Consider the following 24,648-nt stretch of genomic DNA (forward strand, 5'->3'; position numbering starts at 1 on the left):
GATTGTACTAGAAATGCCTTTGGCATATGAGCCATGGCAGAATCTTAGTTCAGAATCTCAACCTCTTTCCTAAATCATAGCAATAACCTCCTAATTTACCTCCTTCTTTACAGTCTCCTCACTTCCATCACTCTCAGTGCTCCTACCAAAGAGGTTTTTCTAAAAATGAGTTTAAGCTGCCTAAATAGTTATTTGTCCATCTTTTGCTAACAAACTCCTTAGCATATTACACACAGCCCTTCACAACCTAATGCCACCCAACTTCTTTAGACTTGTCTCATACTAACTCCTTTTCACATATATTTTGTCTTCTTAAGGACAGCATGCCCTCATGCATATCTGCGACTTGCACATACTGTTTCCCTTTTCTGGAAAGCACCTCCACCCTTCCTCACTTGAAAAAAACAGTTCAAATGTCACCTACTCTATGAAACCATTCCCTACTCTCCCAGCAGATTTAAACAGATGGATCATGCCTTAGTCACCTTTGTATTTTTAGAACTTATTGCAGTATCTAGCATAGTACTGGCTTCTACTAGGAATGGAGTCTTCTTTTTAATATATTTAAAATGATAAATATTACCGTTGTATTTTGGAAAAAAATGTAAAACAATACAGGTCTATATAAAGTAAAAATTGAGTACCATCTACTCATTCCTGCAATACTAAGGTATAATCACCATTAAACCCAATTTTGTTTGTATTATTTTGCACACTTTTTATGCATGCACACACATGCGTATGTGTGAGTATAGTTTTAAAAAATTCAAGCCTGAATGACTGAATGAATGAGGAAATAAAGGAACTTCAGATGTTATTTTTAGCAACCCACAAATTAGTTAAATAAGTCAAGAAAGAGTCTTTTTTAACTGTTTTTTAAAAAATATTTATTTATTTTGCTGCGCTGGGTCTTTGTTGCAGCATGTGGGATCTTCATTGCGGCATGTGGGATCTTTCAGTTGTGGCATTTGAACTCTTAAGTTGCGGCATGTGGGATGTAGTTCCCCGACCAGGCATCGAACCCAGGCCCCCTGCATCGGTAGTGTGGAGTCTTTCTTAACCACTGGACCATGAGGGAAGTCTCAAGAAGGAGTCTTTACAAGGATAGAAAAGAAACAATAAAATGTAAGGGAATATTAAAAAAAACAAACAAACTGGGAATTCCCTGGCGGTCCAGTGGTTAGGACCCCACGCTTATGCTGCAGGGCCGCACAGGTTCGATCCCTGGTCAGGGAACTAAGATCCTGCAAGCTGAACAGTGCAGCCAGAAAAAAAAACAAAAACAAAAAAACTATGGCAACTTCATCACTGAATTGCCTATATTACACTTACATAGAGTCAAATATAATTTCAAAGCTGCAAACTGTGGATTCATAGGTGGAAATTTTTAACAAGATGCAACAAGGAAGATAATCCTTCCTATATATCTCTCTCTGAATACCAGTTTTCATACCTGTACAATACAAATAATTCCACTTTGTAGGATTTATGAAAGGATTAGAAGCAAAATATATTAACATGCTTGCCATGTAGTTGAGTGATAAATTATAATTATTACCATTTGTATTGATCCAGTGTTTTACAATGTGAGGGCAGACAATGTAGGTTATCTTGTTTATTAATAGCATTATTCCCTCAATATAATCATTCTGAATTTCTTCCACTCTTTAATTTGGCTTTCAGGAATATCCAGCAATATGAATTTGGGTTTTATAATTTGCATAAAATTATAGTTATCCATTTTACTTGTCCTTCCTCCTGCTGACTCATAGAATCAGCTTTAAAATAGAAAACCTATATTTATTTTGCATAATACTGCTATAGCAATGGCTAAAAATAACTCTGATACCCTCTTTTTTTTTTTTTTCGCGGTATGCGGCCCTCTCACTGTTGTGGCCTCTCCCGTTGTGGAGCACGGGCTCTGGACGCGCAGGCTCAGCAGCCATGGCTCATGGGCCCAGCCGCTCCGTGGCATGTGGGATCTTCCCGAACCGGGGCACGAACCTGTGTCCCCTGCATCGGCAGGCGGACTCTCAACCACTGCGCCACCAGGGAAGCCCCTCTGATACCCTCTTAATAATTAAGGTTGCATACCTTGTTCTAATTGAGAAGTAATTCATAAACTAATTTAGACATCTGGGAACTATTAACATGCAATAGATCTTTCTTTAGAATTTTTCTCTCCTTTCCATCATTTTGTACACTGTTGGGGTTTTTTTGTTTGTTTGTTTTTGTTTTGTTTTTTATGTTTTGGCTGCACTGCACGGCATGTGTACTGTTTTAAAAGGCAAACTGCTCTGAGGTGATAATAGACCCTAAGTGAATGAAAATGGTTTGAAGGAAAAAATTATACATGTAGTTTTCTTCACATACTTTATTAAAATCTTGATTTACAGGAAAGCTAGGAGATATTCAGATTATAATTTTTTCTTATATTGCTGCAAAGAATTGTTATACTTTTATAACTTGTGTGTGTTTATACTTTATTTCCCCAAAGTGTAAACTTGTTAAAACAGGAACGATGTCTTATCCTTTTTGTACCATTTCCAATGCCTATCACAGTGCTATTTAATTGCTGATGAGTACAGTCTTTAGATGTGGTGTTTATAGTATAACCTTATTTCTAGAAATATATTTTACTTATGAGTTCAGAATTACGTCTATTCCTCATGCTAAACCTACTAGGTGATTGTTCCTATTGTAGCTGGATTATTTGTCCATTATAATTACAAAAGCAAGACTGCTTTCTCTTAGGAATATTTTTTTCTTCAAGTGATAACTATGGATCTAACTCTTATTCACCAGGGAATTATCGTGGTCTCTGACTGCTGCTGCTGCTATTTATTGGTGCTACTTTCAGCTTTACTAGTGTGCAATATCAATAAACCATGATCACTGCTTTCATACATATGTTCCCAAATTTTACATTGCTCCCATCTACACACATAACTGTCCCTCCTATTGGCAAATGACACTTCTAACAGGTAGCTGCTGTTTTCTGTGGTGCCAAATTTGTATATAAATTATTTGTGAAAAACTAATCTTTTTACATTTTTTAATCGCCCTCTCTCTCTTTCTCTCCCTCCCTCCATCCATTCGTCATGCTCAATGTACTATGCTAGTATTATAGGGGACAGAAAGAAGCATAAGACTTAGTCTTGTCCTCAAGTATAGCTTACCATCTATTGAGGAAAAAATATGTACACATAAAAAAAGATTAACAACCAGAGGGCTATATGATATGTCACAAATAAATAATATGAGTTCACATAGTCTAGAAGATCCAAGGAAGATATTTGGGGCTGGAATGATGTGATGTGTTGACTGAGTCTGAGGGATAGTCTGATATAATGGGAAAAGTGCAAGACAATGAATTGGAAGACCAGGTGTTCATTTCCACATCTTATTAACTGTTGTAACATTGTGACATGGGCTTTCTGAACTTAATTTCTCTCATTTGTAAATTGGGAACCATGATCATGATACTACTTGCTCTGTCTACTTCTTCAATTCATGAATCATATAATCAAATACAGTTATATAAAGATGTTCTGAAAACATTAAAGAACAATTCCAACCTAAGTGTGTGTTGTTTTAAATTTTCATCACCTACCATAGTGTTTATGCTAAAACACCACTAATAATTAAGAAATGTTAAAAGTTCAATAGGAAGAGAGGAGCAATGCTGGTATATAATTCATATGTTATTTAATCGGGAGAGGAAATGACAAAATAAAAGACAGGGCTGTGACGCAAATATGACTTTTTTGTTTGGATACAATCCATACTACATCTATAATTATTTAGAAGCTAATAATAAGTGTTATGAATAATGTAAGGATAATGATAACCACTGTTGGGACTTCCCTGGCAGTTTAGTGGTTAAGACTCTGTGCTCCCAATGCAGGAGGCACAGGTTCCATCCCTGGTCAGGGAACTAGATCCCACACGCCACATGGCATGGCCAAAAAAAAAAGATAGCTATTATTTATTGAGATTTTACTCTGTGCCAGGAACTTTTTATACACTCTCTAATTTAATCTTCATAACAATCCTAAGAATCAACTATCACTGTTCCCATTTCACAGAGGGGAAAACTCTGGGACAGAGAGATTTTCATTTAGCAAGGTCACACAGGTAATAACAAGCACGGGATTTGAACTTAGATCTGTCTAACTACTAAGTCTGTATGCTTATCCAGTAATTTCCATAACTTTGGCATATCACACAAAATGCAATGGTAAACTCAGAGCCAAATTGAAGTGCTTTGATGTATTTATTAACAGACAAGAAATAGATATGTAAATAATAAACTATTTCAAGCAAAGTTGAAGGGAGGAATGAAGCTTTAGAGGGAGGAGAAAGGCCAGTTCATGGAGGACTTGCATGCCATATATGAGAATTTAAACTTGATTCTGTGGGTAATCATGAGCCATTGAAGGTTTCAAGTACAGAAATGTGATCATTGCCTGCCTGGCACAGAGTTGCTGCTCCATTCATACTTCATGAACAAATGAATGAATGAGATTTGCCTTTTAGAAGGACTGACCTGGTGACAGTGTGAAATATGGTTTGGAGGGAAGTAAGACTGAAAGTAGGCAAACTGGGGACTTCCCTGGCAGTCCACTGGTTAAGAGTCCGTGCTTCCACTGCAGGGGCCATGGGTTCAATCCTTGGTCCGGGAACTAAGATCCCACAGGCTGCACAACGCAGCCAAAGAAAGAAAGAAAGAAAGTAGGAAAACTACTGTAAGATTTTGGGAAAAGATAGCAGAGCCGTTGTGAACCAGTGGCATACAGGAGCTGACTGGTACTGGCTTAAAAAGCCAATTATATATATCTCTTCCCAACTTCAGGTTCAGTGACATTCAGTTGGTGGTTTGAAATCAGCCATGCGAGTATTTATTTACACCATAGAGCTCAGCAAAAACTACAAATTAGGGTTCTCTTTTCGGAGAGCTGATTTACCAATACACTACTGGCCTGATCAAAAGCTATAGCAATGTGATGGAAGAGGAGGAAATACTTACTAGAGGGGCTAATGAAATAGAATCAGCTATACTTATCATTAGTTGGTTGATGGGTGAGGAGTGTGAATGAGGGAGATTATATAATAGTTTATCAAGTTATTGGCTTCCATGATTCCAATGGGATACTGGTGCCTCTTACCAAGAGAAGGAGTTCAAGATAGGGGAAAGATAGTGAATTCTGTTCAGGGAAAACTGAGGTATCTGTGAAACATGATGGTAAAGATGCCAGTGGCTATATATTGGGGTTGCCCAAAAAGTTCGTTCGGGTTTGCTGTAAGATTTTACGGCTATGAAAAACCTCGAACAAACTGTTTGGCCAACCCAATAGATGTGAGAGTAAAAGGAGAGGTCTGGATGCAGTATGAAACAGGGAACCATGAGGATGTAACTGATAGTTGAAGTCAGTTGGGACTGAAACACTGGGAGCAGATGAAATTTTAAAACAAAATAAAGGGATAGAGCCCTGGAAAAGTCTTCAAGTTTTATAAAATAAATATACATGAAGCCATATGCCTTTTTGTTCAAAGACAGTGTGAGTAAGTAGGTAGAATTATATTTTCTGTGTAAATGCTGAGTTTGGAATAAAATTATCACTGCAATGTATATGAGTTTTAAAGAATATTGGAATCTGATGAAAATAGAAATGTTATAGATCAGTTTTATAAGAACTTTATAGCAAGATTTATGAAAATGACACTTTAAAACAACAAAAAGCTTTTTAAATGTCCAAAAGAAGTTTAACCTTATATCAAACATCTGAAAGAATAAAAACACTCTAGAAAAATATAAAGAAAAATTATTTCAGAAATTAGCTAAAATGTAATTATAAGGAATTCTAGCCTATACTTACCTCTATCTTGACACTGTACTGCAACTCTTCCTTTCTTTGCCTCTGCCACTAGTTTTCACTGCAGGTGGGGAGAATGCTGTGTCTATATTTGTTTGGGGCCTTGTACATAATATGTACTCAGAAAAAAACAAACAATAAAACCCAGCCCTGTTTCTTCCATGACAGGGTGAGAGGTTTGAACAGATGACCTGGAAGGTCCCTTTCAATCCTGAGAATCTGTGAAAAGGAAGTGGTGATAGTTGCTTACCACTTAAAAGAAGAAGTGGGCTTAATTTTCTATGGCACCGAAGGATCAATGTTTCAAAGCTACAGATTCTCAGCTCAATATTACACTGGTAAGAATTTTCTAACAAAGCTATCCAACAGAGGAAAGGCTGTTTCAGGAGGTGGCTATCTTTGAAATTAATGGAACGTGAGAGTAGAAGGACCCTTCCATAGCTTTAGTTTAGGTCTTCCCAATCTTCTTCATGCCATTGTCCACATGGAAAATGGTTGTACAGCACATCTATCAATATCTCAAGGCAGGACTTCCCTGGTGGCACAGTGGTTAAGAATCCGCCTGCCAATTCAGGGGACACAGGTTCGAGCCCTGGTCCAGGAAGATCCCACATGCCGTGGAGCAACTAAGCCCGTGAGTCACAACTACTGAGCCTGCTCTCCAGAGGCCATGAGCCACAACCACTGAGCCCGCGTGCCACAACTACTGAAGCCCACGCGCTCTAGGGCCTGTGCTTCGCAACGAGAAGCCACCGCAATGAGAAGCACGCGCACCGCAACGAAGAGTAACCCCCGCTCACCACTAGAGAAAGCCCACATGCAGCAAAGAAGACCCAACACAGCCAAAAGTAAATAAATAAAATAAATGTATAAAAAAAAGAAAAAAATCTCAAGGCATACGTGTCACACGTTCTCAGGGCTTTGGGTGGGAAAACGCTGACGTAGTCCAGCGTCCTCAGCTGCAGTGGGGGAATTAAATCCTAGAGAGGGGATGCGACATTCCCGGATCAAGACGTTACTGCTGAAGCTAGAACTCTAGTCTCCGGACAACTAACTAGCCAAAGTCTCCTCCCCACAAATTAAGCAGGGGTTGGATGTCAAGCTTGAAGACTGCGACAGCGGTAGTGACAGTGGACAGTGGATGGGGTGATGGTCCGGATCGGTATTGCTTTAATGTGGTCCCATTACCACTGGCATTAGAACTTGTTAAACCTTGAGGAACCTGGGACCCACACAGACATACTGAATCTGGCTCTGCTGCAAGGCCTGGGAATCTGCATTTTAAGGTTTGCAACCATGCCCCACCCCCCTCCTCGGCAGTAATTTTGGACTCTGAGCTCCACCTCCTGCTTGAACTGAGGGACTCTGCTGGGCGCGTAGCACCCAGCAACCTGACCTCAAAGAAGCGTGGGCGGCACAGCTACACTGTGGTAAAATTGTCTGTTACGTACTAGTCCTTTCCGTCGTCACAGGCCAGCCAAGTACAGTGTCCGGGTGAGGCCGCCGCCCTGCCTCCATCAGCCTCCTGGGCCAGCGGCTGAGCTGGCTGCGGAGGGCGGGCTGCGGATGGGGGTAGAGGCGGCTCAGCAGCGTCCCCTCGAGGAACTGCTGAGCAGTGCGGCCGTTTCCCTTCTCCGCCCCCGAGTTCCTCCTACTTCTTCGTAGTCCCGCCCACCAAGGAACCCACTACGGCACCCGCGCCTTCTTCCTTGCCCCGCCCCCATCTAAACCGGATGTTAACCGACGTCCCATAGTGCCTTGCGAGTGGCGGGCCTGATAGCAAGTTTCGGGGTTAGCTCGCGGGTTTAAGTCGTCCTTGTTGGAGTTGTTTTATTGTGCCCGGGCGCTGTACGAGACTGGGGCCTGGTCAGTGCTTCGTCTGCGGATGCAATGGCGCTTCTCCGGGGCGTGTGGGGCGTGCTGAGTGCTCTGGGAAAGTCAGGAGCGGACCTCTGCGCGGGATGTGGCAGTCGACTGCGCTCTCCTCTCAGGTAGGACTGCTCGCCTCCGCCTCCGGAGGCGGCAGGGCTCAGGACCCCCTGGGGTTGGAATGTAGACGCTTTTCTCCGTTTTCTGCCACTCCTAAAAAGTCTGGGCCGAGTTGGCCCTGTGATTCAGACCTCGACCTTGCCATGGGGATGGTGGCTTTGAGACCAGGCCTTACTGCATCAGTACCCCGTGCCTTGCTTCTGGCTACCTTTCCCCTCCTCCCCGCCCCTTTTTATTGTCTAACCTTGGAGCACCCGGTTCGGCGTCCCCTATGAAGTCGCTCCAAGAGTCTCCTGCCTTCATCTAGGCGTTAAGGAGGCGGGGCCCAGGAGCTGGAGTGTACACGCTTTCCTCCACTGTCTTACCTTCCTAGGAGGTAAGGACTTTGAGATTTAAGTTTTGCAAGCTTTTGCCTCTGGATAGGACAGGATTTTAAATGTCATTATATTTCTTGTCGAAGGTGTCAGATACATAGCATCTTGATGACATCTTGTTTGGCATCTGTGTTCAGATCCTTACGAATATGGGCACTTAAATGCTTAACAATGGTTATTTTTATTTGTATGTAGTTTTGCGAATGTACGAAGATGGTTTTCATCTAACTTCATTGGTTATCCAAAGAAACCTATGACTTCATACGTTCGATTTTCTAAGGAACAGCTACCCATATTTAAAGCTCAGAACCCAGGTGAGGAGTTTGGGCTATATACTCTTCTTTGATGTAATAAAGAGGCCACTAAGCAGTTAAATTGGAAACTTGATTTTCTCTACCAAAGCATCCAGTGAATGCAGAAACATAACCATTCTGTTTGATGTTCTGTAAAATAGGAGGTATAACATATTTTTTACCAAATAAAAATGCTTTAAATGTAATTGAGAACTAGTGAAAGTTATTTTTAAAATAGCATGCAGAGTGGAAAGCACCCAGGGAAGAGGATGAAAAAGCTGAATTTTGGGCTTTTTTGCCATTGGCTCAGAGGACCATTGATGAATCATTTTACCTTTTGCTTAGCTCCTGCTTCTGCCACTGGGAATTATTTATAAAGTTGCAATGAAATAACTTATGTGGACATGTTATGTAAACTTTAAAGCTCTACACAAATTACTGTTAATTTCAGGAGCTTTTTCACTGAAAGTCAGTTCTTGAGTTCCTGAAAGATTTCCAGTTAGGAGGTTTGTTGACTCCCTAGAAAGGGTGTGGGTCTTTATTTAGGTTACAGTGTAAAGATAATGACTAAATTAGTAATTGCTGACCTTTGCTTATGATTTCTAAAGCCTTTTCACATGCAGTACATCACAGGGCACTTGTGAAAATCAAATGAGCTGTTAATAGTCTTACCTTATAAAGAACTGGTTTAAGAGACATGCCTCAGTACTCACATCTTTTAAAATGTAGGAGTTGAAACTAACAAGTGGTTTGTTAAATCATTTTTACCCTGTCATTCCAGTTAAGATGAGGAAGGCAATGGGGAATAATGAATTGGTTTTAGTATAATTTAGTTTGTTTGCAAATGGTATTTCTGTAATTGATATACAAGGTAGTGTTACATGAATCAAGACTATATTTTGTTGTTTAGTCAGGTTTAATGAACTTGATAATTCCTGAAAGACTTGAAAAAAAAGAAAAATGTTTTGATTGAAATGTGAAGTAAAAAGCTTATAGACACTGATTATGCAATGACTTAAACTAGTAGTCAATTTCTGAAGACCATTTTGGTGGTAAGTGATAATCCCTAATTATTGGATAACAGACTTTAACAATGTTAGAAAATATTAAATTATTTATCGTATTTAAATTAGTTGGTTAGAAAAAAGCTAAATCATTGTATTAAGTTGTGTGGTATAGAGGTATCTGTAAAAATACTTAATTTTAGAGCTAATGGATTATGCTTCCCTGGAAGTCTTTAGAAATTGATCCTGAGACATAAAATTGTGACATCAATTTTTACTTTATTTCATTTCATAGATGCGAAAAATTCAGAACTAATTAAAAAAATCGCTGAGCTATGGAGGGAACTTCCTGATGCAGAGAAAAAGGTAAGCATATAAGTTTTCAACATTGCTGACCAGTTATTCTGTAGTTAAGAACAATTGTCATGTCCTTTAAGGAACCAGATGACCCAGAGTTTTTTTTTTTAGCATCAGTTATCTACAAAGGAACTTCATATGTTCTGATCCACATAAATGATGAGAATATGGATGTATGGGAGTGGCGATGAAGGGTTGGCAGCAATTTGAAGTTGAAGGCTAATTACTGGACTTTCACCTCAGTAATCATGTATATGAAAAATACGTGACTTATAAATGTGATCCAAGAGCACATTTTTCACTTGGTGGTTCAGTCTGTCTTTACCTGAAGTCATGCAGTTGTCTTTCTCTGACAGGTGTGCTGTGTTTAATTAGTCAACAACAGTTTATTGACTTCTTATATGAGTTTTCTATTTATAGATGTACGAAGATGCTTACAGGACAGACTGGCAGGCATACAAAGAAGAGATAAACAGAATTAAAGAACAACTAACTCCAAGTCAGCTGGTATCTTTGGAAAAAGAAATCATGCAGAAACGTTTAAAAAAGAAAGCGTTAATAAAAAAGAGAGTGAGTATCATTGAAATATTCTTTTCCTTTGGCAAATAACAAATATATATATATATATATCTATGAGTATAGGTGTTTTTGTCTTATTTTGATGACATGGTAGAATGTCATCAAGTGTACTCTAGTTAGGAAAAAATAGGATAGTTCCCTTCTGCCACTAGGACCACTTGCCTTTGAGTCTGTTTTGGAAACCCTTTTTGCTACTTCTGGATGCATCTGAATTTAAGATATATAGTTAAGACTGGCAGGAAAGCTGTAGGAACAGAGTTGTGAAACAGCCAAATCAGGAATAGCAAGAATCTTGCTTCTGGGTCTTGTCTAGAATAACCTACTGATTTGAATTGTTCTATAGGTAATGGTGAATTTTATTTTGAATATTGCTGAATAGACTGAATTAACTCAACAATTTTTAAAAAGTGCCTGTTGTATCTAATCAAATAAGAAGTGCCTTTAGGATGAAATCCTGTTTTTCCTCATTAAAAAAAACCCCACGTTTCAAAATTAGTGGTTTCCAGCTTAAGGTATTAATCCATTATAAATTCCACTGTTTAATAGTTAGACTACATCTTTCTGTAGTATTAGGTGTGAGGTGGAGAACTTGCTGGTCCAGTACATATACAATAGAAAAGGGTCATCAGAGTTAAAACTATTTCTCTGGAAAAGTAGATTCTAGCCTTTAATGTGAGGTGCTAGGATCTTTCTCCCTAACCCTAATGTCTTAAGCCCTCCTAGCACTCGGATTGAGGACTCACCCAATTTCATGTCAATGATAGTAATCTGAGACTGCTGATCCAATTAGTAAAAGGAAGCCAGAAAAGATACTAAGAGTGAGAAATAACAGTCTCCGCATAGGGATGGTATTTGGAGGATTGAGAACTAGGGTTTTCTCTCCCTTTTTTGCTCTCCCTTTCTCCTTAATGCACCCAAACTAGTATTTAGAGTGGGGAGGACCAGAAATGAGGATTGAGCAGATATAAGGGGTTTCCTAGTCAAATATTTCTTCTGTTCCTTTCTCTGTTCTCCTCATATTCTCATTACATGTGTGTTATACCTATTGTAGTTGTCCCATGGTTGTTGGATATTCTGTTATGTTTTCTTTTCTTTTCAGTCTTTGTTCTCTTTGCTTTTGGGTTTTCGAGGATCCTTTTTTTTTTTTTGGCTGCGCCATGCAGCTTGCCCCCTGACCAGGGATCAAACCCGTGCCCCCTGAAGTGGAGGCTCAGAATCCTAACCACTGGACTGTCAGGGAATTCCCTCTGTTAGTGTTTTTTATCTCTGGCACTTCTTTTTTTAAAAAAAATGATTGTGCACTTATTTTATTTATTTATTTAGTTAGTTTTGGCTGGGTTGGGTCTTCGTTGCTGTGCGCAGGGTTTCTCTAGTTGCGGCAAGTGGGGGCTACTCTTCGTTGTGGTGCGCGGCCTTCTCGCTGCGGTGGCTTCTCTTGTTGCAGAGCACAGGCTCTAGGTACATGGGCTTCAGTAGTTGTGGCACGCGGGCTCTAGAGCGCAGGCTCAGTAGTTGTGGCTCACGGGCTTTGTTGCTCCGCAGCATTTGGGAACTTCCCGGACCAGGGATCGAACCCATGTCTCCTGCATTGGCAGGTGGATTCTTAACCACTGCGCCACCAGGGAAGTCCCTCTAGCACTTCTTTTTGGTTCTTAATGATTTCCATCTCTGCTTACAATGCCCATCTGTTCTTGCAAGCTGTCTAGAATCCTTAGCATATTAATCACAGTTGTTTTAAAATTCTGGTCTGATAATTACAGCATCCCTGCCATATCTAGTTCTGAGGATTGCTTTGTCTCTTTAAATTAGGTTTTTTGCCTTTTAGTATGCCTTGAAATTTTTTCTTGATAGCTGGACATGATGTGCTGGGTAAAAAGAAATGCTGTATATAGGCCTTAGTAATGTGGTGAGGCATGGGGACAAGGGAAGCATTCTACAGTCCTGTGATTAGGTCTTGGTCTTTTAATGAGCCTTTGCCTTGGCTCTGTGAAGTTCACAAGTGTTTCTCAGTTTTTTCTCCCCTTTGTAGGTGGTGCAGGATGGCTAGAATAAGCCGTAGTCAGGTATTTCCTTTCATTGAAGTCAGTTAGGCTCTGATAGTATACCAGCAGGTTAGGTTCTGATTAACTAGTTTCCCCTGAGGGCAGGCCTTGTTAAGAATAATAAAATGCTCAGGCATTTCAAAATGTTTCCTTTTCCTCTCATCCTGCTGAAAGCAGGAGGGGATTTTTCTTGATATTTACTGTTGGAATCTGGTCAAGTTCCTGGGGATAAACCTCACAATGTGAGGTCCTTCCTATGACTGGGTAACTCTCAGAGTTGTCCGCATGGAGCCTCCAGCAGTTTGTTAACTGCAATTCAGTTTCCTCCCCGGCACTGGTTTCCATTCCTGAGTCTCTGCTTCGGTAAGCCTCGACTCCCTGTGTTCACCCCTCTGTCTGTCTCTTCAATCTTGGGGGCAGCAGTTTGCCATGTGTCCTCTCTTCTGTGCATCCAAGAGGAGTTGTTGATTTTGCAGTCTGTTCAGCTTTATACTTGCTAGGATGGAGTGGTGACATCCAAACTCCTTACATGTGGAACCGGAAACCTGAAGTCTGAGTGTTTTCTTTCTCTCTGTTGGAATTTTCCTTTCCATTAGAGTCCCAGTTCCAACTAGTTAGAGAGTAGGTGAGAAGTGTGGGAATCAGGAAGTTGCAGGTGAAGCACCTAGGAGAGAAATCCCTAGCAGTAGCTCTAGAAACAAAAGGGGAAATGCATAGTTAAGTTGTAAAATGCCTAGTTTTCTGACTGAGAGGTTCAGGGCCAAGAAAGTGATCTCTACATGTAAATCAGAGAAGCCCTACTTTTACTTATGAATGAAAGTTGGGTTTGTTATTGACTGTAACCAAATTGCCATTAAAAGCTCCATCATTTTACAAATTACTATCAAATTCAGCAACTAAATAAGTTAAGATGATGCAATATCTTTCATTAGATAATGCATCCCCCGACCCCTTTTGATACATAGTAAAAAGAATTGAAATTAACATATCTGTTGAGGGTTAAAGGTTGAGAGACATGCAGGGAAGGAAATGAAATGAGAGATTATTAGACAGATACTCTAATGTTCTTGAGTTGTGGTGGAGACATGTAGTGCTTTGGCCAAGGAGATGGTGGTGTACAAAAAGATTTTGTACATATGTGCTCAGTTATTCAGTTCATGGAGACCATGAAAATAATATGTAAAGGAAATGTTTTTGTATGAAACATAACTCACAAAATCTATTAGAATTTTCAAAACATTACTATAAAAATTCTGACCCCAAGAGGGAACAATCACATACTTTATATAAGAATCATAATGTTCACTTTAAAGAACATTCTGTAATGCATAGTAGTGAATAAAGTTTTTCTGTAGATGAAATTAAGTCTCATAGAGGTTAAAACTTTATCTCACTCTTCCATTTTTATTACTTAGGAGTTAACGATGCTTGGAAAACCAAAAAGACCTCGCTCAGCTTATAACATTTTTATAGCTGAACGTTTTCAGGAAGCTAAGGATGGTACATCACAGGTAAAACAGAACTGTTTATTTTTAAAATTTTTGTTTATTCTAATTTTTAAAATACCTAGACAGGAAATTTTAGGGGTGCCACATGTCAAATGGTGAAGAAAAGTGGTAAATTACTATAAACAAATACTATATACAAATAAGGCCCTCTTTCTTGTATCTCTTTTAAAGAAGAATCCTTTTTCTTACCACATACAAGTAATTTGAATATGTAGTTGCCTATATATATAGAGAGAGAGAGAGAGAGAGAGAGAGGGTCAACTTTTAAAATTCAAAAAAACATAAAATTTTCAGCTTTATAGGGTTGTTAAAGTTCTGGAGACTTCTTATCCAGCAGTTCTTAACTGTTTTACAGTCACTGGGAAAGTAGGGTTGAGGTGTAATATTTTGTACTGGGATTTGAGTGTAACCTATGGCTTCATGTTACATCCTTTAATAAAATTTTAGTTTTGCCCACAGGAATGTATTACACATGTGAATGTCATAGGAATGTGCAGGAAAAAAAAAAGCTTGTCGTTCCTGCTGTGGCTTGGTGTTGCATTTATTTCCTTCTTAGAGGCTCCAAATTGACAATTGTATTTTTCCTTTTATAATAAGCCATGGTAAGAGAAGTCGGTTCAGATTCCTAATTCTTGTCAATCTGAGATGAAGGTTTTTTGCCACTCTGCCTCTTTGGGTTACTTAGATCATTTTACAAATCCTGTTGAACATATGATTAAATAATGTATATATGTGATGTACTTTTTCCTGGCTATATACTTTTACTGATTTACTCCCCTTGGGATTTTAAATTTAGTTTCCATGGCCCTGCATTACTAAAAAAGCAAGCCTATTTATTTTTTTAGTTGGAATTTGCTCAGTCACTAACTTACCTTGGATTTATTGATAGTCTTCTTATTAGTATAAGAAGGTTATATGCTTGAGAATCTGAATCAGTGGTTTTCAACTCTGACTGCATCTTGGAATCACTTCAGAAGCTTCATGGCTGGGCCTTATCCCTGGAAATTAAAATTAACTCAATTATATCATTTTTATTCATGTAAAAAATACATCCATATAGTTTAAAGAATCAAAATGAGACTTGTTATGAAAGATACTAGTTTTACCGTGCTGTCGTATTCCTTACTCTATCTATTCCTTACTCCTTACGACTAATACATTCTGTTTTAGTCGATTCTTGTGGTATTTACCTCCATATCTCTAAATAATGTTCTGTATTGTTACTTCCTGATTTTTTAAAAAAATTCTAAGCATTACATGTATTTTAGGCATTACCTCTCACTATTTGATGAACATTTAACTCTTTCTTATTCCGCTGTTCACATTTCCATCATCCTACCCCCCAATATAGTTATCATAATTTTGTTTAGATCAATATAGAGTACTTAATATTTTATGATAATGTAAACCATATTCATAGCTGAGGTGTTCCATTTGCTATGATTATTTTTCCTTTCTTGCAAAACTTTCCCTGAAATTGATTTTCTTTTTTTTTTTTTTTTGCGGTACGCGGGCCTCTCACTGTTGTGGCCTCTCCCGTTGCGGAGCACAGGCTCCGGACGCGCAGGCTCAGCAGCCATGGCTCACGGGCCCAGCCGCTCCGCGGCATGTGGGATCTTCCCAGACCGGGGCACGAATCCGTGTCCCCTGCATTGGCAGGGGGACTCTCAACCACTGTGCCATCAAGGAAGCCCCATGTCTTGTTTTTGTATTTGCTTAGTTTTTTATGTACTATCCATAATTCCACCCAAATTCTTCAATATTCACTAGCTTTGAGTACATTTAGATGCATTAAATATTCTGTCAGTTTCAATCCAGAACCTCTGATATGTTCCAGTTTGGTTGTTGCCTTCTATGCTTAGTGCATAGCTGACATCCTGGATCTTCATCATCACCCTTGTGGTGCTTTTGTTTCTTCTGTTGTCTTTCTTGGTTTACTGATTCTATTACAGCATCTCCCCCAGCCCAGTAAGAGTACATGGGAGATTAATTTTTTGAGTTCTTGCTTGTCTACATTTGTTTGATAGTTTGACTTGACATAGAATTCTAGGAAATCATGTTCTTTGAAAAATTTAAAAATATTGCTCCTTTCTCTGGTAGCTTTTTAAATTGCTTTCGAGAAGTATAAAGCCGTTTTGATTGTTGGTCTTTTGACTGTGATCTGTTTTCTTTTTTCTCCCCTTCTCTTTTTTCTTTGTTCAGACTCTCTAGAACTCTTATTATTTGTTTATGCATCTTCTGAACTGGTCCTTTAGTTTTCTTAGCTTTTCTGTATTGTTTTGGCCTTTTTTGCATTTCTTTCTGGGATATACGTTTTCACTTAATCTCCCTGTTTTCAGCATGTTACTGTTGCCCCAACTGTACTGGGCATCCACAGAGTAACTATTTTACCCTCTTAAGAGGATGAATATCGTAGAATCTGCCCATGGTGGGGATTTAACCTCTTTTTTAAACAGACTTTCAGTCGATCTCATGTTTTAGCCTGACCTTCACCTCTATTTTATACCTGTCTGGTGCTGCCAAATTTCTGAGCTACTTGAGAATTCTGCATTGTAAATCAATTTGCCTTTTACTTTTTTGGGTTTAGGTATCATTTCTCCACCTGCTTTTCAGCTTCCAAAATGTTGTGTTGGTACTGCCCTCTCCTGTTGTCTTTGTCCATATGGTTTTTATGCCTTAAGAAATTTTAGTTTAATTTTAAAAAATAAATAAACCACAGAAATGTATTGCTTACAGATCTGGAGGTTAGGAAATCCAAGATCAAGGCACCATCATGGTGAGGGCCCTTTTCTGGTTCATAGCTGGCACCTCTCACTGTGTCCTCACATGGTGGAAGGGCTCATTTAATGGGGTTTTAGGAAGCAACAGAAGTAAATGTCTTTCCATCCCTTTTTTTTCATGATTTATTTTTTTAGGTGAAAGATTATTCATGCAACTTCATAAATTATTGTTTAATGCATTGAGTGTGAAACTTTATGGATTAAATATATTTTTTGAATTTATTTATTTTATTATTTATTTTTGGCTATGTTGGGTCTTCGTTGCTGCACTCGGGCTTTCTCTAGATGTGGCGAGTGGGGGTTACTCTTTGTTGCAGTGTGCTGGCTTCTCATTGCAGTGACTTCTCTTGTGAGCACAGGCTCTAGGCGCACGGGCTTCAGTAGTGGAGCATGGGCTTAGTTGCTCTGCGGCATTTGGGATCTTCCCGGAGCAGGGATCAAACCCGTGTCTCCTGCATTGGCAGGCGGATTCTTAACCACTGTGTCACCAGGGTAGTCCCTATGGATTAAATACAAGGAAAAAGATATGTTATGAAAAAGATATGTTATGAAAGAAAAGATATGTTATGAAAGAGAGCATTAAAGCAATTCTTTCCAAAGCTAAGAGGACAGTTATTTAGTAACCGTCCCTGAATATACTAAATGTGTTTATAAAGGTAAGTTTAAAATATTCAAAACATAGGCTCGGATACTATCTGGTACCTCATTTTTTCTTAATAGGAAAATAAAATTCAGTCAAAGTTCTGGTCAGAATAGTAAAGTTCATTGTTTTAACTCTACTTCTCCTTAAAATCACTAATGATATTCTCCTAGCTTTAAACAGGTACTTTTCAAACCATATCCCTCTTTCCCTCACATTCTCCTTCTCCTATCCCTCTGTCTCTTCTCTGCCCCTTATTCTCCACCCACCCATTTTTCCCTTCAGTCTTTGCTCTCTGGTAGCAACAGCACAAGCTGTGTGACGCATACTCACTGTCCTCTCTGCCTCTCCTCCCGCTATGGGATCCCTGCATCCCTTTAATTTTATAGATGAAGAACCAAGCCTAAGGGAGGTAATATGACTTTTTCCAAGTCACATAGTTAAGTTCAGCTAAGTAGAATAAGAACTGGTGTTGTATTTTTCCTGTGACTACACCTAAACATGTTGGCACAAATTTTAGAAGAAAATTTTAAGCTACAGAGAGGAAATAAAACACTTAGTCTTTGAAGTTAGTCTATGACAGAATGTAGTTTATACTTGATTATTAATGTTTCTGAATCCAAAAAGATAAATATCTGCACAGGAAAAGCAACCATCAACAAAATGAAAAGTCATCCTACCAAATGGGAGAAGATATTTGCAAATGATTTAAAGAATTCATACAACTCAGCAAAAAAAAAAAAAAAAAAAACTGATTAAAAAATGGGCAAAAGGGGGCTTCTCTGGTGGCGCAGTGGTTGAGAGTCCGCCTGCCGATGCAGGGGACATGGGTTCGTGCCCCGGTCCGGGAGGATCCCACATGCCGCGGAGCGGCTGGGCCCGTGAGCCATGGCCGCTGAGCCTGCGCGTCCGGAGCCTGTGCTCCGCAACGGGAGAGGCCACAGCAGTGAGAGGCCCGTGTACCGCAAGAAAAAAAAAAAAAAAAAAATGGGCAAAGGGGCTTCCTTGGTAGCGCAGTGGTTGAGAGTCCACCTGCCGATGCAGGGGACACGGGTTCGTGCCCCGGTCTAGGAGGATCCCACATGCTGCGGAGCGGCTGGGCCTGTGAGACATGGCTGCTGAGCCTGCGTGTCCAGAGCCTGTGCTCCTCAATGGGAGAGGCCACAGCAGTGAGAGGCCCGCGTACCGCAAAAAAAAAAAAAAAAAAAAAAAAATGGGCAAAGGATCTGAATAGACATTTTTCCAAAGAAAGACATAGAGATGGCTAACAAGTACCTGAAAAGGTGCTCAACATCACTAACAGGGAAATGTAAATTACAACTACAATGAGATATCAGCTCATAGCTGTTAGAATGGCTATTATCAAAAAAACCCAGGAAATAACAAGTGTTGATAAGGATGCGGTAAAAAGGGAACCCTTGTGCTAAAACGCTAACTCAAAAAGATATATACACCCCCATGTTCACTGAAGTATTATTTACAGTAGCCAAGACATGGAAGCAATCTAAGTGTCCATTGATGGATGAATGGATAAAGAAAATGTGTATATGCAGTAGAATATTATTCAGCCATCATAAATAAGGGAGTCTTGCCATCTGTGACAACATGAATGGTCCTTGAGAGTATTATGCTAAGTGAAAAAAAATCAGAGAAAGACAACGTATAATCTTATTTATATGTGGAATCTTATAAAAAGAGCTCATAGACACAGATAACAGATTGGTGTTTGCTAGAGTTGTCAGGTGGGGATGGGGGTCAAAATGGGTGAAGGAGATCAAAAGGTACAAACTTCTAGTTATAAATAAATAAGTCCTGGCAATGTAAGGTACAGTATGGTGACTGTAGTAAATACTGTACTGCACATTTGAAAGTTGCTAAGAGAGTAGATCCTAAAAGTTCTCATCACACACAAAAATTTGTAACCATGTAAGGTGATGGATGTTAACTAGACTTACTCTGATCATTCTGCAATATACACAAAAACCTAATCGTTATGTTGTACACCTGAAACTAATGTTATATGTCAATTATATCTCAGATTTTAAAAAGATACCTTTTAAAATACCTTCATACCATTAATATTTGTACATTTTAACAGTTTAATAATTTTTACTTAGAAAAAATGTTAAGAATTGATGAATCTTTGTGATTCTTGATATTTGAGTGTTTGTTATTGGAATGAATAATAAAAAAACATTTTTCTTTAATCATTGAAATCCCTGTATCTGGTATTTAAAGGTATGTTGTTTTACAGGTAAAGATGGTACTTAACGGTATGTTGTTTTACAGGTAAAGCTGAAAACTATAAATGAAAGCTGGAAAAATCTCTCTAGTTCTCAAAAGCAAGTAAGTAGTATGGTTTTAGTCTCAAGTGTCTAGTTAGAATATCTATGAGAATATGTTAGAGCAAGGCTTGATTCATGTGAAAACAATGTTATATTACACAAAGTATTTTTAAATCATTTTCATATTCTTGGAACCAATTTGGCTTTTCTCTTTTGGTAGTTTTTTTTTAATTGGCTTCATTTTATTTTATTTTTAAAAATATTTATTTGTTATTTTTGGCTGCGTTCTGGCACACAGGATCTTTCGTTACAGCATGGGCTCTTCATTGCAGTGCACAGGCTTCTCTCTACTTGTGGTGCGCTGGCTTCTCTCTACTTGTGGCACGTAGGCTTAGTTGCCCCATGGCAGGCATGTGGGATCTTAGTTCCCTGACCACGGATTGAACCCATGTCCCCTGCATTGGAAGGCAGATTCTTTTATTTACTTATATAGAAATAAATAAATAAATACACACATACATACATACATACATAAATTGAGGCTGCACTGGGTCTTCGTTGCTGCTCGTGGGCTTTCTCTGGTTGCGGCGAGCAGGGGCTACTCTTCATTGTGGTGCACGGGCTTCTCATTGCGGTGGCTTCTCTTGCTGCGGAGCACGGGCTCTAGGCATGTGGGCTTCAGTAGTTGTGGTGCACAGGCACAGTAGTTGCGGCTCGTGGGCTCTAGAGCACAGGCTCAGTTGTGGCGCATGGGTTTAGTTGCTCCGCGGCATGTGGGATCTTCCCAGCCCAGGGCTCGAACCTGTGTCCCCTGCATTGGCAGGCAGGTTCTTAACCACTGCGCCACCAGGGAAGTCCCTGGTAGGTTGTTTTTTTTTTAATTTATTTATTTTTGGCTGTGTTGGGTCTTCGTTGCTGTGCAGGCTTTCTCTAGTTGCGGCGAGTAGGGGCTACTTTCTGTTGCGGTGCGCCGGTGTCTCATTGCGGTGGCCTCTCGTTGCAGAGCAGGGGCTCTAGGGCATGGGCTTCAGTAGTTGTGGTGCATGGGCTCAGTAGTTGTGGCTCGTGGGCTCTAGAGTGCAGGCTCAGTAGTTGTGGCACACGGGCTTAGTTGCTCTGCAGCATGTGGGATCTTCCCGGACCAGGGATTGAACCCTTGTCCCCTGCATTGGCAGGTGGATTCTTAACCACTGCGCCACCAGGGATGCCCCCTGGTAGTTTTTTACTGCAAATAAAATTGGTATTTAAAACAGTGTCACTCATAACTTAGTGTCGCTGTATCCAGTGGTGGTCACATCTGGCCCCTGTTCCTTTTCCATACTCCAAGCCCTGAAATTGTAACAACTTCATTAATATTTAAAATCTTTATCTCTTACCTTTTTTCATCTAATTTTTATCTCACGAAAACATTCGTTTCCAATCCCCCCTTACACATGTAGAATAGTAAGGTAATTTCTAGAGTATATATAGGAAAGCATTTCAGAAATTAATTGCAAAGATTCCTCTAAAGAAATCATTTTAACGATTATACTTTTTCTCAGGTATATATTCAACTTGCTAAAGATGATAAAGTTCGTTATTACAACGAAATGAAATCTTGGGAAGAACAAATGGTTGAAGTTGGACGAGATGATCTTGTACGACGGTCAGTGAAATACACAGCAAAATAGTGACCCTGAGAAGTATTAAAATAGAAGATTGAATTATGTTCATAATGGATAGACACAAGAAACCAATTAGGTCTCAATACCCAAAGCTGTTGTAAAATTAAAATGGATAAAAGTTGGTAAACATTTATATTTAATTTCTTTTCTTTAGCCCGTTGACTTCTGCCAGCCAATTCAATACATTTTGTATTGGTGTCTTGCTTTGGAAAACCCAAACAGATAAGAGTTCATGCAGAATGTATTTTGTGTTTAGGAACCACTGAGCATCAAAATAATCCATGAAATGTAACCGTGAATCATTTTACCTTTGATAAAGGTAAATCAGACTGTGAAGTTTTTTTATACTCTATGACTATGGAAAGAATATTCTTGTTTCCTTATATTATGGAGGCAGGAGTTTCCTTTTCAAAAGTGTCTCAACGTTTGTAGAACCCATAATGTTCTGTGATATAATTGTTCGTTTTTAATAGAGCATCCAGAACTCATGTTGGCAAATTCCAAATCCTAGGTATAATTCATATTGTAGTCAGAGTTGACGGTTGTACATGCAAGAGATTTCTGGTGTCAGTTGCAACTTCTATAAAAGGGATAGAGAAATTTATAAACCTTTTCCTCATTATCTTTTTTCCTAAATTAAAAACTAAAAAATTATGTACCATATCTATGCATATTGTTTTATATTGCATAGAGTAAAAATTTAAGTGTTTCCTAATTATATGTTTTAAGGTGAGACATTCATTTTACAGCTTTCTGGGGTTTTTTTTTTTTCTTTGTTTTTTTAAAGTAGGAATTTGTATTCTGAATTATTTTTTCTCTTACATGATTATATTTATCCAGAAAGTAGAGAACTTATTTGGTATAAGTTTTAAAATGAGAGATCTAAAAAACATAAGTCTCCTGTCTCTAGATTTGGAGCCTGTAATTTTTAAACATTTTGCATAACATACAAAAACCTATGTACGGGACCCAGCTCTGGCCTGTTGGTGAAATCCAGCCCACTGCCTGCTTTTCATGGCCTTGTGAGGTAAGAATTGTGTTTACAATTTTAAACGGTTAAAAAAAAAAGAGTATTTCAAGGCACATGAAAATTAATATGAAATTCAGTGTCCATAAATAATGTTTTATTGGAACACAGCCATACTCATTGTTTATGGCTGCTTTTGTGCAACAGTGACAGAGTTGACTAGTTGTTACAGAGATGGATAGCCTGCAAAGACTGACCCGTACAGTGTGGAATGAGATGCTCTTAAATTATTTGCTATGGCTCAGTAAAATAATCCTTAAGAATTTGCCAGTTAGCATATAAACCTTACCATCCTTTAGCATTTGTTTATCCTCTTAGGAGAGTCAAGCAAAGGTTTTCAAAATCCTCACCAGCTTTTTGAGCAAAATATTCTACTGTCATCATCAGTTCACAAGAATAAGATAACTCAAAATTTATATTATACAAAATATTATGCCAAAAAATTGTGTATTCTAGCTCTCCAGAAACAAATGAAGATTTTTGTAGTTTGTGGATAGAAAATAAGTTAAAAGTCATGAAAAAATGACTTTTTACATACTGAATTTGGCAAAGGTAGGGACTGTAGAGAAAAATATAGCTTAAGAGAAGCCTAAGAGTTAAATATATGAAGCTGAGTGTATTCAGACAACTTTCCCCTGTGGATAGGAATACAGGACAAAGTCTGCCATTAGGTAGATAGGCACCTTGGGTCTGAGGCTAGAGTATTTTGGGGAGTAAGGGTTAGGGAAGAAAAGGACGTGTGCTAGTGTCTATCACAAGCTTTTCTCAATTAGGTTTCCAGGAGAGAAGTAAGCCCTAATTCCCTATAGCATCTAGAATTGTACTGATTTTGTATCATCCTCAAGAGAATGGAGAAAATAATCACTCAAATAATTTACTGTGTTCTGTGCGTCAGATGAGCCTAGGGAGCAGATAGGAGTCAGTGTTTGTAATGAATATTATAGAATGGGTGAGGTAGAGAAATTAGTTATGTAAACACCTGCAGGACAAGTGTAGTATAAAACACATCTTTGCAATTACTTTCTGAGCTCTTTTAGCATTTACCTGTATCATTTTATAGCAAACACATTCAAATCTTATCTTCCCGAATATACTGGGAAGTTCAGTGTCTGGTAAGTTCTTAAATATTTACATCTTAATATAGGGAAGAAAAGTATGAAACAGTGAAAGGAGCTAGAGCAAAACCATTTTATGATATCATTTTATTTGTTTTTGTTTCTAAAAGAATGTCATCATTAATACTTTAAATATTAGGATAATCTGATTTCACACCTTTCTTAATAAACTTCAGTACCTGTTGAAGACTGGCATGCCATATATCAAATGCCATCCAGTTTAACAATATACACAAATATTCTATTGTTATAAAGAATAAGAGCTTATATCAATAACCAGTGGCATTTGTTTTTGTTTCTAAAAGAATGTCATCATTAATACTTTAAATATTAGGATAATCTGATTTCACACCTTTCTTAATAAACTTCAGTACCTGTTGAAGACTGGCATGCCATATATCAAATGCCATCCAGTTTAACAATATACACAAATATTCTATTGTTATAAAGAATAAGAGCTTATATCAATAACCAGTGGCCAGTCATATAACACCTTACTTTTTAGACTTTTCTTAAATTGACCCAACAAAGTAATTGCTGTAAGAGCTAAAGAATAGTGCCAGGGAAAAGATGCTGAGGAAATGAAAGCAGTGTTTATGCTTTTCTGAGCAGTTGGTCATAAAGAGATGTTTATACTTTTGTTCATTAGAGTACCAGTATTAAATTTTTTGAAATAAATTGATGATGGGTATGTGTGTAATTATTTTACTTTCTGATGTTTAAGGGATATTATGTGCAGATTCAGCCTACTGTAATCATGTAATTTTGCTGTTGCTTTTGGCTAACTCCTTTTTTGGAAATCCCACTTTCTTTTTTTAAATAGTTGGCTATGAATGTATATATTTAAATTTCTGAATTAAAATGATATTACTACAAGTAGAGTTAAAGTAACTAGAAAACTTTATTGATTTTTCTGACATTTACTGTACCTAAAATTAATCACCACCAGGTTGTGCTAAAGCAGCAAGAAGTTCTTATGTAGTTAAGTAATAAGTGTCCATTATTTCTCTTAATTTTATCAATCTTTTTACTATAAGAATTCTCTCAAGAATACTCTCTTACTTTCCTCTCCTCACAGCCCCTCTCCCTTCTTCTTTTCAAAGCTCCAAGCTCTT

General features: G+C 38.5%; 1 protein-coding gene and 1 long non-coding RNA gene across 3 annotated transcripts; one reads left to right on the top strand and one right to left on the bottom strand.

Annotated features, from left to right (window-relative positions):
• Positions 1-634: 634 nt before the first annotated feature.
• On the bottom strand, positions 635-7,496 carry LOC141276646 (uncharacterized). The gene is made up of 3 exons (XR_012326527.1): positions 7,328-7,496; positions 5,880-6,856; positions 635-1,094 (listed from the first exon to the last, which is right to left on the bottom strand). It is a non-coding gene; the product is annotated as an uncharacterized lncRNA (long non-coding RNA).
• Positions 7,496-24,412, top strand: TFAM (transcription factor A, mitochondrial). 2 transcript variants are annotated; one of them, XM_004320604.4, is made up of 7 exons: positions 7,496-7,867; positions 8,435-8,553; positions 9,832-9,902; positions 10,314-10,463; positions 13,930-14,025; positions 19,732-19,788; positions 21,269-24,412. In XM_004320604.4, the coding sequence occupies exons 1-7, from the start codon at positions 7,767-7,769 to the stop codon at positions 21,395-21,397; spliced, it is 723 nt and encodes a 240-aa protein (XP_004320652.1). In that variant the 5' UTR covers positions 7,496-7,766; the 3' UTR covers positions 21,398-24,412. The 2 variants fall into 2 exon arrangements, with proteins under 2 accessions (XP_004320652.1, XP_073649436.1); XM_073793335.1 differs by lacking the exon at positions 13,930-14,025.
• The last annotated feature ends 236 nt before the right edge of the window (positions 24,413-24,648 follow it).

This window comes from Tursiops truncatus, chromosome 16, assembly GCF_011762595.2.
Source record: "Tursiops truncatus isolate mTurTru1 chromosome 16, mTurTru1.mat.Y, whole genome shotgun sequence".
Taxonomy (NCBI): domain Eukaryota; kingdom Metazoa; phylum Chordata; class Mammalia; order Artiodactyla; family Delphinidae; genus Tursiops; species Tursiops truncatus.